Source organism: Lycium ferocissimum, chromosome 3 (assembly GCF_029784015.1).
Source record: "Lycium ferocissimum isolate CSIRO_LF1 chromosome 3, AGI_CSIRO_Lferr_CH_V1, whole genome shotgun sequence".
Classification (NCBI taxonomy): domain Eukaryota; kingdom Viridiplantae; phylum Streptophyta; class Magnoliopsida; order Solanales; family Solanaceae; genus Lycium; species Lycium ferocissimum.
Window position 1 is genome coordinate 63317890 of NC_081344.1, and position 15317 is coordinate 63333206.

Genomic DNA, 15317 nt, shown 5'->3' on the forward strand with positions numbered 1-15317 from the left:
AGTAGCTACCATAGATAAATTCAAGCCAAACAAAACAGATTGAAACAGAAGGAATAGTCAACGAACCTCGGAAACCTGGCAAGCCTGTTCAAAAGCATTCTGATTAAGTGGTCTCACAGCAACAATATCATAACTCTTCAAAATCGGATTCCCACTATTAAGCGCCGAAGCCTGAGACGAACTATCAACCACAACCGTCAATCGTGTATACTGACGAAAAGGCGAGGAAACGACGACGTTTAAGAGTTTTCGACGAAACTCTACGGTTGATGAAAGTGAAGGTGAGAGTGTGAGAATTGAGGAGAGTGGGAATAAAGGGATGTTACAACGGTCTGATTCGGACATTACGCCTTTGAATGTACGGTTGTATGCTATACCGGTGTAACCGAGTTCCATTGCTTTGATTATGAGCTTGAGTCGTGTGGTTTTTAAGGTTTTTTTGTCGGTGATTGTGATGTTTCTGTCGGATTCGTAGTATGGTATGTTAAGGTCGAAGAAACCCATTATTAATTTTTTGTCTGTAGAATTTGGTGGAGACGATGGTGGTGAGAAGAAGGGATTTAAGGGGCTTTGGGGAGAAACTGGTAATGGTTAGTTAGTTGGGCGGGCCCGAAAAACTCCAGCCCGTTTGGCTTAAATGGTAATTAGCCCATAAGCATTAAGGGATCGTTTGGTGAAGAGCTGAAGTGTGCCAAACAGGCTATAAGTATATATATTCTCTCAAAAGTGTTTTGGGGAAAAACTACTTTTTTTAATTTTTGGTATTCTACAAAATCACTTATTTTCTCTCAAAAGTTTATCCAATCACTTCATTTTTCTTTTAAAATAAGCACTTTTGGCCTCCTAAAAGCTTGGCCAAATAGGCTATAAGTCTTGAAAAACGAAACGATTGCTTTGTAGTTTGCATTTTGCAGGCAAAGACCCAAAGAGAAATAAATACGAAATTAGGATAAATAATTTTGAAAAAATTTACTTTTGAGTTTCTTTTAGTTTGGGAATTTACTAGTAGGAATTAACTTTTGAATATATATATATATATATATATATATATATATATATATATATATATATATATATATATATATAGAGAGAGAGAGAGAGAGAGAGAGAGAGAGAATTTATTAAGCAATTTTGGCTCAAATTTAAAAAGTTTTTGGGGCTTATGTTAGGTTCCAAATGAATGCCCAGAATATTGGGGCTAACTCTTAAGAAAACGCTCGGAAGATTGGGACTTACCTCCCACTCCCACGATCCCAATATAATTACACCTCACCAGTACTCGCTGCATTTTGCGATGCCTCGGAGCTCGCCTTGAGACTCTGAGACAACGCTACAATCAAATGTTTTACATTTGAATTTGATAATTTAAGAATCTCAAACATGGACTTTTGGTACAGCAGGTTCGATTCAACGAGTCGCCACAATTATAAACAATTTCCTCAATAAAATGGGCGGTTACTCTTCTTGCCAAAGATGCCACGCCAATTGGAAGAAATCAAAGCAGCAAGAAGTGGAAACTGCAAAAGCACAAATGAGATGATAGGTAAACAAGCCATTACAATTACAGGGACAAGCACATATACTTTCTTCTGCCTGAACACAATATACACTGTGGCACTGAAGCTAACTGTCATGAGTGTTATGGAGAGAAATAGAGTGAGCAAACCAAGAATCAAACTTCTAGGCAAAGCATATAGGAAATCTTCTTTTGCATAACGGGAAGTCAAAACGGACAAAAACACCAACAAAGACGTGCTAGAAGTGAATAGTGATGCTGCATTTGAGATAGCGAAAACAATGAAAGCACTGTTTCTTGCGAAAATGGGGAGTCCACTTTCACCATCATTGCCACCTGGAACTGTAATTGCTGCAGCAAATGCAATGGCAGCAATGAGTACGGCTGCAATTGTGCATGAATTTGTTGTACCTTTCATCCATTCCTCTCCTTTTATCTTCAATCAGCATGTTCCTTAGTAAATACTTCACTTGGAGTGTTGTTATCATTGTTGCAGAATTCCCGATGAAAAGGCGGTACAAGATTCTTTACTTCCTATACAACATTGTTATGTACTCTTATTAGTGAAGACCTGCTGCTAAAAGGGTAAGGGTTCATACTTTCCATGAGAGAATGACAAAAATGGTCCCTTATGTTTGAGGGTACATCCAAAGTAGTCCCTTAAATATGCATTGAGCAGTTTTGGTACGTTAAGTTTATCAAAATTTAACACTTTTGGTTGTTCTTAAAAAAATGAACTATTTTTAAAAAGATTTGATGGAAATTGTGAAAAAAATAATTAACCTTAAACACTAAGAAAGTCCTATCAAATCCTAAAAAAAATACAACACAAAAAGCTGCACTAAACACCAAAAAGATACGAAATACAACAGAAAATACACCTCAAAAAGCTGAACCAGACTCCAAAAATGGATAAAAAATTATAGAAATTATACATCTAAATGTGAATTCTCACTAATTTCTTGTTCTTTTGCTCGCAGTTTCCGTGAAATCTAAGAGGCAGAATTTGTTGTATTTGATGGAGACCAAAAGTATTAACTTTTGGCAAACTTAAAAGATGAAAAAAGCTCAGTGTATACTTAAATGACTACTTTGAACATACCCTCAAACATAAAGGATCATTTTTTATCATTTTCTCTACTTTGAACCTACCCTCCATTCCGTTTTATATGAGTCTTTCCATTTTAATGTCTTCCAAAAATATATTGTAGAAGTTTACTTACATTTAAGAACAAGTTAATGTTAAGCTTCATGTTTTATCTTTCACGACATGATTTTATAACCACAGAAATGTCATGATACATTTACAATCACAAATTCTAAAAAAAATTATTTATGTCTTTTAAACCATGCCCAACCAGACCAATCAGACGGCTTTACCTAAAATGATAGAGGGAGTATATATAACTACGCACCTTAAACCACTGTAATTCTCGTTAAATCTGAAGAGCTGGGCCAGGAACTAGGTTTAGTTTATTTTGTGGCGCCAATTGTCCAGCAAAATGCAGCATAGTATGGCGAGATGAGTCGGCTAAAATCATCAACGAGTTTCTATGTTGACTCATCTGATAGACCAAGTTAAACACATTTTCACATCGATTCTCTATCGCAAGGTGAAATATATTCTTTTCATTCCCGTCGTTATAGTAAAGTAGTGAAGGAAATTTTGTCACGATAGCTTCAACAAGCTCATAGTTGTCATATTTTGCTGCTTCAAGGAGAGGACCACTAGCAATTGTTGCAACTTCTTCGCAACTCAAACTTTCTATTTTCTCGCATAAGCATTCGGCAAGCTTAACTGCATTGTAGTATTCCGACTTTTTGTCTCGGTTGAGTTTCAAAGATGGCACTGCAATTTGGGGCCAGACAATGAGCAGAATAGCTTTGAAGGATCCAATGCACAAGGAAATTAATCTAGGGATTGAAAAAAAAAATCTTAACTAGGGTTTCATTCTACTCCTTCGTCTCAATTTTGTGGCACCTTTCATTTTTTCGAGAGTCAATTTGACTAATCTTTGAAACTAAATTGAATTAGATCAACTTCAATTTTTAAAATGAAAATTTAGATATTCAAAAACTATACGATAAGTACTATAAGTTGCTTTTTTTAATTCATGCCAATATAATGAAAAAAAAAGAGCATTATGTACACAATTTGAATCTCGAAAAGTGTCTCATAAATTGGGATTGGCTGTGTATATTGTTTCTGCCTAGGTAGTCAATGCGCTAGTGGCGTATTGTGAAATAGGGAACGGTGAATTTAAAAGCCACGAACAGCGAAACCAGGATAGTACGTACAGGAGCTTACCTAATCTTTCAAGAACATCAAATGAAAGGCCAGCCAATTTCTTGATCACTGTGATGCGAATTAAACCAAGTTATCAGTTAAACATTATGTGTATAGAAATACATGCCATTTTTACTATTTCAGTAAATTAAGTTTGTCTTTATCCTCTTGATTTTTCTCTTGAAAATTGAAGGAAAAATTAAAGGAAACTTTGATAAGACTCCCAAGCACTGTAAGTAAATCCGATCACAAATTGGTGAAAGCCAGCAATTTTTTGGCTTAAACATTTGTGGTTCATTTGTTACGTTCTCGATGTCAGTTGGTATTTTTTTTTTTTGACCCCTGGAAGTCGATCTGATAGGAACATCTAAAGAGAACAAAAGCTATCAATTAAACACGATTTACATTACGCCCATTTCATTTTTATACAATGGTATTTGATTATATACAGAGTTTTAAGAAAGAAAGACTCATTTGACATATGCCAAAAAATTTAGAACTAGTGGTATGCCATGACATTTATATGGTTAGAAGAGCATGCAATTGAAGATAAAATGAGAAGTTCAAAGTTAAAAGTTCTGACAATGTAGCAGTGTCATTCTTTTTTAATTAAATTTAAAAGTTAGGGTCACATAAAATAGAACGGATATACTAGTAACCTTTAAAGACAAAAACAGGAGGAAGAGGAGGCCAAACTCACAACAGAAGAGTAATCGTTGCCAAATGCTTAAACGATGTCCACGAAGGAGTGAAAATTCCTTTGTAGCTAGCTCCGCCAAAGCAGAATCTTGATGTGGGTCATGTATGGCCAAATCAGGATGTTGTTCGACCAACTCTGTAGCTAAATCTGCCAATTAAACTTGCTAATGTTAATAAACTAAAATGAGATAAAATTGTTGGAGTAATTAGTCAGTAATAATCTCTGCCTGAAAGAAATAGATCAATGGTGATGTATACAACCTAGCTACACAAGTGATTGGACTCGAGTTCAATACTTTTTTTATTTTGGGCATATGTGATACAACTTAGCTACACAAGTGATTGAACTCGAGTTCAATACTTTTTTATTTTGGGCATATGTGATACGTTGTCAGACCTACACAATTTTAGAACTAAATACTATTATAGCGCATATTACTCAGTACAAAATAATGTTTACAATTTATATTATTTACTCAGTAGAAACAACCTTTACCATTAAAGTTAATAAAAATCTTACTTGATATCAGCAATGTTTCAACAACAATATATTAAATGGATTGAATATATATCAATCCAAAAGAAATATCAGAAGAAATTGATTAGAAAGTAACTACAAGTAATAACTTAGCATTTGAAAAAGGCTAGACGACTAACTCCAAATAAGTGTATATATGAATTTTTTTTATATAAGCTAAGTTGCAAGGCCTTAAATTAAAGCTTGACTTTAGGCTATAAATTTCATTGAGCCTCCCTGGTGGCCAGTATACATTATCTTAAAAATTGATCAAATGAACTGTGTAAGCGGGGAATGAAATCGTAAGTTTTAGAAGAACACTGCAATAAGAGATATAAGGGAGTAATAGATAATATGCTCGTACCGCACTTGTTCGAATGGAGTAATCTACGAAGAAGCCTAATGCCACTGGAGCCATTAAAAGGATCACGAACCGTGGTGACACTCAAGAGATAAATATACACATCCGCAGAAATGTAGGCATAATCAGCTGCTTCATGGATTGGAAAACAATATTAGGCAAATGCTTATTTCGGGGAACAAGGATTTTAGCTGCATCTAAGTTGCCAAATCCAGCAGCATAGTGAAGAGGAGTATCTCCATAATGGTCTTTCATGTCCAAGGGATCGTCGGGCATCGACTCCACCAATTTCTCAATGAAATGCTTGGCATTATCATTCTTTGAGCCAACCGCGACATGTAGTGATGTCTGTAAGAAGGAGTTGAGCACAACTCTGCTTGCTTTATTCTCTCCAGTAAAGAATGGTCTTGCTTCCTTCCAATTCCCGCTCAGTGAAGCTCTGTATAGTGGCAAGTACAAGTTGTAATCTTCCGTAGAGCAGTGCAGATTGTTATCTTCCTCGCCACCTTCTGTAAAATTAGATCACAAATGTGATTATTTTATTATACTCCTTCCAAAAAATGACTTTCAACAAAAAATAACATTACGTTCAGAGGTGGAGCTAAGGTTTGAAGCTTATGGGTTCGAAATTCAAGTCCTTTTACGTTACTAGGTTCTAAAGTAAAAATTTATATATATTCAATGAATTTCTTAAGGAATTTTTTTTAGTTAAAATGGATCTTGAATTAAAAAAGCCCTTTCTCCCTATTGATCAGAAGCATGTCTATGCTACTTGTTCTTTATTTAAATTAGGGTTTCAAGAAACTCATCTTTTATTATCTATAATTTTAACCCAGATGGCTTATTCTTCAACAAATTCCAGTTGGAGGAGTGAAAATAGCATCATATCCATATGTAGATGCTCAGGGCAGGCGCGGCTACTACATTCCATGAATCCCAACTTGTGAAAATATGGTGACTTATTATATTCACTTAGGTGTGTTTGGTATGACGGAAAATGTTTCCATGATTTTTTTAATCTAGAAAATACTTTCTTGAAAAATAAATAGGTTTCTGACTTATTTTCTAGTATTTGGTAAGTAACCCAAAAAACTTTATCCCAAGAGCATTTATATGTAATCTAGCAAAACACTATGGGGTGAATTGAGGTGAAGAGTGGGGGTGAAAGGGGTTGGGATGGCCAAGGGTGGGGGTGGCGTTGGGGGCATTGGATGGGTGGGGAGGAGACAATGAATCGAGGCAGCTCAACCATATTTGTGGCCTAAAGCCAAACTTTGACAAAAGGCCTTAAGGATAATTTTTTAATAAAAGTGTATATATTTTTTTTTTGAAACTTATTTTCCTAACTTTTCTTTATGGGTATCTTCTAATAATTCTATATCAATTGATAATATAGCTAATCAATTGAAGGCCTTAATTGTATCATGTAAATTTGGGAAAAGGACACTAGGTGACACATTGGAAATAAATAAGACAAATTTTAGAAGTTCTTTATTGTTTATACAAAGTACCCAAAATATACTTTCTCCTAAAATAAAGATAAAGTTAGCCATAACCACCGAGATTTGCTTTTTGAGCAACCGCTGCCAGCCTCACCGTTCACCCTCTCCCATCTTGGTTCGTTACGGTGTTGCGCCTCTCCCACTCTGTGAAGCCGACCAGCGGATCAATGGAATATATTTATTTTCAATGTGTCACGTAGTGTCCTTTTCCATCTTGGTTCGTTAAGGCGCTACCCCTCTCCCCCTCTATGACATTGTTGATATTCCGCAAGATTTTATCAATTTAAATTTTAACAAAAACTTGTTAGCGCAAATGCAATTAAATATGAATTGTTAATATTATTCTATAAGCAATATCAGTATTTGAAGTAAAATCAAGTCTTTTTATCTGATTGAATTACTGATTATAGTATTCTCTTCTACTTATAATATATATTTTCTTGAACATTTTTAATTTGAAAAATAAGTCCAAACAATCAATATTAGGATGATTATTATGTTTTAAGGAACTTTGATGGTTACGGCAATGTTTTTATTGGATTTCTCATCATCTAGTAATCACGATTTTTAACCACTAAATAAAAAATATGTTCACACGCTTTGAATTGTTCCAATCCATTTTGATTGGGAAAAACATCAATTGGTCTACAAAGTATAAGAAGTAAGCCACCCTAAAAGATTCTTCAAGTGACGTTATTATTCCATCCTCAAAATTCTCATCAAATTATTTTTCTCTATATATTACACATTTATAACGAAATTTTGATTTTATATTCATCTCAAATGCAATTTTCTTAGCAAAATTTCTTGTACCCAAAGACTATTCCTATTTCCTAAAATAATACTCAATCGTTAAAAACAATTTTTTTTATTTTTATTTTTATATAAATAGAACTTTTTAAATTTAAGATACTCAAATTTCTAAAGAACAATTAATTCATTGCTAACATAATTCATTGCAGATTTTTCTCACCTGGAGGATTGAAGATTTGATCTAACTCCAGCCAAACGTCTCTAGCAGTAACTTTATCGACCATATATGGTAGGAGTTGTTCAGTAAGAGAGCCTAGGATCCATCCTTTAACAAGCCGGTGAGTCCTTTTCCATTGCACGTAATCAACACACTATGAATGAAAACAAATTGGAATTAACTACAAACTTTGTCGCTAAATTGTTCATAGCTAAGAATCTTTTGATAATCCATCTACTAGTGATGAATTTAACTGTTCAGCTACAGAAAGAGCTAAGCCACTAATGTCGCGGTGAAGGTTAGACCTCATAAACTTAGCGAAGCTAAGGTTTTGGCATGTGTTATATCCTTTCGATCGAGCAAGAACTTATAAGGAAGGTCTTCATTGCCCTTTGAAAAAGTTAAAAAAAGAAAAAAGGCTAGGGAAGAGAGAAAGTTGCAGAGTGCTTCTAGATCTCATTTATCCGTCGCTAATTCTTATTTTTTAGCATAGCTCATGGACCGATGCTTACCGTTTCTGATGGTGATGTGATTATTCCGTCAATGAAACCAACTAAATCTTGAGACTCTAGGAGACAAACTATCTGGGCTTTCCGTAGAATGTAATTCGAATTTGATAGCTTTGTTGATACAAATAAGTAAGGGTAGGGGTTGGGAATCTCTGCATTTGAAGCCATGGATCAATGCAGAAAATAAAACTGATTACCACTCTTTCCAACTTGCAATTAAGTTAATTAGGAAGTGGGAAGATAAAAGGTCAACGTTACTGGAAGGATAGCCTCGTTTATTAGTAAAATTGTTAATCTGTATAATTATATTCTTTGCAGTTTGTACTCCTAAGACGTGCATATTTTTATAGGTTTAATTAGCTTAGCTTGATGCGGATAATACTCTTCATTTTTTCAAATTCAGTGGAACATAAAAATTATAGCCACATGCAAAAGCACTGTGTCATATTTATGTTCAAGAACATAGTACTATATAACTTGAATTTTTTGGTACTAATTTATTACTTATATTTACCAAGGGAAGAAAATATTGTTAGGTTTTAAGTTTAGGTTTGGTGTGTAAATGGGAAACGGAAAAGGGCCAAAATTAACCCTGAACTTTGGGAAATAGTTTATTTATACCCTTCGTTATCTTATTAATAATAAACTCTTGTTATCTTATTGAGTCAATCGTGTCTTGTTGCTAGTTATCTTTTGTGGGCCAAATATGCCCTTAAGTTACAAGGTCTGCCATGTGTCACAATCACAATGGCCCAACCCATTTCCCCCTATTTACACCCGAATTAAATTATCACCGGATCCGACTTGTCACTTTATTTCACCCAACCCATTCTCGTTATAATCTCTGCTTTGTACAGTTTCCAAAAAGAAGTGTAATTGCAGATTATCTCTAAAAAATTGTGCAGTTTCCGAAAATATATTTCCCTATCCCCGGAGTAATTCTTCAATAGCATACCAACAAGCCACCATTTTTTCATAGATTCAAGAAAATATAAGGCGCCTTTTTTGTGCTTCAAATATTCAAAGTTAATAAATCAATATGTTCATCTTCCAATCAACCCACTTCTACTGAGAAATGCAACATAAATGTTGGAAATTGAAGTGTGCAGCTTCCTATAGCAAAATCTAAAGCACCCGTTTCTCTAACAACTTCACATGAAAATAATGTTACTTTATTTGATATTTGAAGTTTGTTTAACTTCTCAAAAGAATTTGGACTACAACTTGAAATATTGAAGTTCATTTCACAAGTCTTTTTATTGGTAAATGTAATTCATTGTGAACATTATACACAATATAATAGAAAAAGAAAAAAGTTGTTCATTTCTACTCTTCGTTTTGAACATTATAACAAGACAACAAAAAATCTGTAATAATGTCTTTGTCTTACTAAAAATCCTGTAACAAAAAATCTTGAAATAACGAAAATGAGTTGGGTGAAATTGTCACGCCCCGAACCATGGCCTGGGCGAAACACGACACTCGGTGCTTTACTGCATGTGACCGAGCGAACCACATAGCTTGCTGAATCATCATGAGGCATATATGAGCGGAATATAACGTGAATGCATGATGCGCCTTTATAAAACGTAGTAAGTCATAATACTTAATAAAAATACTTGTTTAAACATGAGTGCGGAAATAACATGAATGAGCCAAAATGGCTATACGACTCCGAATGTCTGACATCACATAACTGACTTGTCTAGTCTATGAAACCTCTATCATGAGTCTGACTGGAAAACATACTTGCCTGGGACAAGGCCCCCAAAGACATACCTTTAGATGCAAAACTAATTAAAGAATGACAATGTCTAAACCCGAATGAGATGGGGCTCACCAATAGGCCCAGTACGTGCGGTCCTAATGAGCGAGAGGCGTCGTCACCCCATCCGTCACTGCGTCGTGAAATGCGGCCCCTAGCAATAAAAGGGGACGTCGACACATTGAATGTCTTGGTATGTATAAAAAAGCTCGAAAGAAATAACATGGGACATGGAATAGCATGATAAGAACTGAAACTGAAAACCTGGACATGAACATGAGCATGAGCATGAGCATGGATACATACATACATATATATATATATATATATATATAACATACGTAAAACATGATAAGTAGGGAGAGCATTTCATAAACCGACAATGTGATATCACCACGTGGGTACGTGAAGTACGGTACCTCATGGGACCGGCGAGCCCCCCTATACCTTGCCGGGGTATAAGGTGGTAACGTGCGATGGATCCATTCGGTGTAAAATTAAGGTATCGTCCTAAGCGGGCGGAGCGATCCTTATCCTACGGTGGCTACGTAGTTTCAGGCTATCGGAGCCTTCTCGGTAATTCGTGCAACTCCCAAAAACATGAACATAATATAGTTGGCTAAGAAGCCTATGATTTTCGTGAAATAACTTGTAAATAACTTGTAATCATGATTTCACGAAGTAACTTGTAACATAGCTTGTATCATGGTTTCGTGAGATAACTTGTAGCATGGTTTCATGAAATAACTTGTATTTAGCATGTATATTTCTTGTATCATGGCATGAAAGTAATTATATGATTTAATTGCATGAAAACTTGTAGACATATAGGATATTCATGAAATAATCATTCTTAGTCAAAAACATGCATGCAAGAACCCATGGAATACAAAATATGGGTTTTCATGAATTACGGACCGATTCTCAATAATCATAATGAGTATCAAGAACACAATGATAGAATAATAGCAATTCAAACATAATATAGTCATAGACATGGACCTAGGGTTATCATGAGCATAGTATAGAATAGAAACCCTAGTTTTGTAAAGTTTCATATTTTATGGATTAGGAGGCGTGGGGAAGAACAATGATGTTCCCACACGTAGATAGTAACTCTACATACCTTAGTCGCTCCAAAACTTGAATTAAAGACTTGAGCTTTGAAAAGGATTTCCAAAATCTTGAATCTTGAACCTTGAGATGGGTTTTCTTGAAAACCCTAGTTTTAGGAATGATGATTTCTTGTTTAGATTACAAGGATATGTATTAGAATTGACTTGGAATAATTAGAGTAGGCTTACCTTGGTGTTCTTAATGATGGAGGAGGGTAGGAGGTCGTGCTAGGGCTTGAAGGAATGAAAAATAATGATTTGAACTGATATGGACGAATATATACTGTTCTGGAAAATTAAATTTTACGCCCAGTTAAATACTGGCCGTATTTTGAAAGACGGGCCGTATTTTGAAATATGGTCCGTATTCCGTATGAACTGCACTGTGTCTCTTCAGTAAAATGGCCATAAATCTTTGCACAGATGTCCGTTTGACCCCCATAATATACCATTGGAAAGGTATTTCAAAGCTCTACAACTTTCATCAAGGAAGTTTTCTCAAATTCCAAATAGGTTTTGAAATACAGGCCGTATTTTGAAATATGGTCCGTATTTAACAATGTAACATCCAAATGCCAAATTCCAGAATGCTCAGAAATCCTTGGTACCAGTATACGACTTGAATTACGGCCCGTATACTGAAATACGGTCACTGTTCATGGGCGTAAACCCCCATCTTATAACTGAACAGGAAAATTCCAATTCTCACATCCTTTATCTGATTTTCTAAGTCTAGGATCATGGTCAAAACTTAGGTTAAAGATACGAGGTGTTACAATATCTCCCCCTTAGGATCATTCGTCCTCGAATGATGGGTCATGGTTAAGAATATGGCTGGGCATGGCTTGAATACACGAATGTGAAGAAAACATAACATGAAACATGAGACATGAAATGATGTGATTACATGAAAACATGGATACTTTGGCATGAGACATGAAACATGAGCTCTGGATACATGACATGAGCGTGAAACATGAGACATAACATGACATGGGCTATGGAAAGTTACCTTGAGAGTTCTCTGCTTGCTGTTCAAACAAAAATGGGTACTTGGATTTCATATCCCCCTCTCCCATGTAGCTTCCTCAACCTTCTGGCTCCTCCACAGGAATTTCACTGAGGCTACTTCTTTAGTTCTCAACTTGCGAACCTGACGGTCAAAACTGGCTACTGGGATCTCCTCATAAGTTAACCCATCCTTAACTGTTATAATATCAGCAGGAACAATCAACGATGGGTCTCCTACACACTTCCTCACCATGGACACATAAAACACGGGATGTACAGCAGTCAAATCTTGTGGCAACTCAAGTTCATAGGCTACTAGACCGACCTTTCGCATAATTCTATAAGGTCCAATATATCTGGGACTGAGCTTCCCTTTCTTGCCAAATCTCATAACACCCTTCATGGGTGAGACTTTAAAGGAATACCCAATCATTTCGAAAATTCTAAGTCCCTTCACCTCACATCTCGTATAAGACTTCGGTGACTCGAGCCGTTTTCAAACGCTCCGTATTAACTTGACTTTCTCCATAGCTTGATAAACTAAATCGATCCCTAACAACTCCGCTCACCAACTTCGAACTAACCGATTAGTGATCTACACCTTCGCCCATACGAGCTTCAAACGGTGCCATCCCAATGCTAGCGTGATAAGCTGTTATTATAGGGAAAACTCGATGAGAGGCAAGTGATCATCCCAATTACCTTTGAAATCCAAGACGCATGCTCTCAACAAATCCTCCGCAGTCTAAATAGTACGCTCGTCCTGGCCGTATCCGTCTGCACGGATGAAAAGCTTGCTAAGGTTCACCTTTATACCCAATCCTTTCGAAAGGATTTCCGGAAGTTCGCCATGGAACCGAGCACCACGATCTGAAATAATGGACCGGGGTCCCATGCAACCGACAATTTCATTAACATCTGACTTGGCATAATCTTATCGCGAATATGTGGTCTTGGTGGTAAAAAGTGCGCTGACTTAGTAAGCACGGTGAACGATCACCCAAATAGAGTCATGTCTCCTAGCCGAACGAGAGGTAGACACGATACAAAGTCCATATTGATCATTTCTCATTTCAGGGGGAATATCGATCTTATGAGCCAAGCCACCAGGCCCTCGGTGTTCGGCTTTCACTTGCTGACAATTCGGACACTTAGCTACAAAATCTGCTACATTCTTCTTCATATCATTCCACCAATAAATCTCCTTAAGATCATGGTACATCTTAGTGGAACCTGGGTGAATGGAATACAGGTTGTGAGCTTCGACATGATTCGCTCTACGAGCCCATCTACATACGGAACACATAACCGCCTCGGTACCTCAAGGTACCATCATCTCCCCTTGTTCAAAAGCCGTCGCCTTATACTTGTGAATCCCTCTCTCACTGCAACAAGTAGGGATCATTAAACTGTTTCTCCTTGACTTCAACGACTAAAGAGGAAAGAGCTCTATTCTGAACAACCACGCCGCCATCCTCGGAGTCTAAAAGTCGAACTCCAAGACTAGCCAAACGGTGAACTTCCTTGGTCATAACTCTCTTATCTGCATCAACGTGGGCTAAACTCCCTATGGAGCACCGACTAAGAGCATCGGCTACTACATTCGCTTTCCCCGGATAATGGAGAATATCCACATCATAATCCTTAAGCAATTCGAGCCATCTCATCTACCTAAGATTCAGCTCCCTTTGCTTGAAGATATACTGCAAGCTTTTATAATCTGTGAAAATATCAACATGCACTCCATACAAATAATGACTCCATATCTTAAGTGCAAAAACTACAACTGCCAACTCTAGGTCATGAGTCGGATAATTCTTTTCGTGAACCTTGAGCTGACGAGATGCATAAGCTACAACCTTACCATGCTGCATTAAGACACATTCGAGACCAACTCCCGAAGCATCACAACAAATCACGAACCCTTCGGTTCCTTCTGGTAGCGTCAAAACTGGAGCAGAAGTCAATCTCCTCTTCAACTCTTCAAAGCTTCACTCACAAGCATCTGACCATTGGAACTTAACCTTCTTCTGGGTCAACTTAGTCAACGGAGCAGAAATAGAGGAAAATCCTTCAACGAAATGTCTATAATAGCCTACCAGACCCAAGAAACTCCTTATATCGGAAACTGAAGTGGGTCTGGGCCAACTTCTTACCGCATCAATCTTCTGAGAGTCAACTTTAACACCTTCTCCTGAGATCACATGGCCTAAGAATGCCACTGACTTAAGCTAAAACTCACACTTTGAGATTTTGCAAAAAGTTCGCGATCTTTAAGAGTACGCAACACTATTCTGAGATGTTCTGCATGATCAGCCTCATTACGGGAATACACCAAAATATCATCAATGAAGACAATGACGAATAAGTCGAGATAAGGCTTGAAGACCCTGTTTATAAGATCCATAAAAGCAGCTGGCGCATTTGTCAACCCAAATGACATAACAAGAAATTCAAAATGGCCATAATGGGTTCTGAAAGCGATCTTCGGAATATCAACTTCCTTAACCTTTAATTGATGATAGCCTGATCTGAGGTCAATCTTGGAATAACATTGGGCGCCCTGAAGTTGGTCAAATAAGTCATCTATTCTAGGAAGAGGGTACATGTTCTTAATGGTGACCTTGTTCAATTAACGGTAGTCAATACACATGCATAAGGAACCATCCTTCTTTCAGACAAATAAAACTGGCGCACCCCAAGGCGAAACACTGGGCCTAATAAATCCCTTGTCAAGAAGATTTTTCAACTGGACTTTTAATTCTTTTAACTCTGCTGGAGCCATTCTGTATGGCGGAATAGATAACGGCTGAGTATCGGGAAGTAGATCAATTCCAAATTGAATCTCCCTGTCAGGAGGGACTCCTGGAAGATCTTCGGGAAAGATCTCTCGAAATTCATTTACAAGCTGAGTACGTTGGAGAGTTGGAGTGCGGGCATACGAATCCTTGACTCGAACTAGGTGATAGATATAACCCTTGAAAATCATTTTTTACGGCTTTTAGATAAGAAACAAATCTACCCCTGGTACTACTGAATTACCCTCCCATTCTATGATTGGCTCA

The 15317-nt window shown here is 36.8% G+C and overlaps 1 protein-coding gene and 1 long non-coding RNA gene across 3 annotated transcripts; both read right to left on the reverse strand.

Moving 5' to 3' along the window:
• Nucleotides 1–1406: 1406 nt before the first annotated feature.
• Nucleotides 1407–3995, reverse strand: LOC132051167 (ankyrin repeat-containing protein NPR4-like). Of its 2 annotated transcripts, XR_009413610.1 has the most exons (3): nt 3825–3995; nt 2932–3365; nt 1407–2050 (listed from the first exon to the last, which is right to left on the reverse strand). XR_009413610.1 is itself a non-coding variant. In XM_059442431.1 (2 exons), exon 2 carries the CDS (start codon nt 1932–1934, stop codon nt 1440–1442), a length of 495 nt encoding a protein of 164 aa, XP_059298414.1. In that variant the 5' UTR covers nt 1935–2050; nt 2932–3399; the 3' UTR covers nt 1407–1439. The 2 variants fall into 2 exon arrangements, 1 of the variants encoding a protein (XP_059298414.1); XM_059442431.1 differs by lacking the exon at nt 3825–3995 and having other exon boundaries at nt 2932–3399.
• Nucleotides 3996–4037: 42 nt separating this feature from the next.
• Nucleotides 4038–5885, reverse strand: LOC132051168 (uncharacterized). Its single transcript, XR_009413611.1, has 3 exons — nt 5384–5885; nt 4504–4650; nt 4038–4170 (listed from the first exon to the last, which is right to left on the reverse strand). It is a non-coding gene; the product is annotated as an uncharacterized LOC132051168 (long non-coding RNA).
• Nucleotides 5886–15317: the final 9432 nt, after the last annotated feature.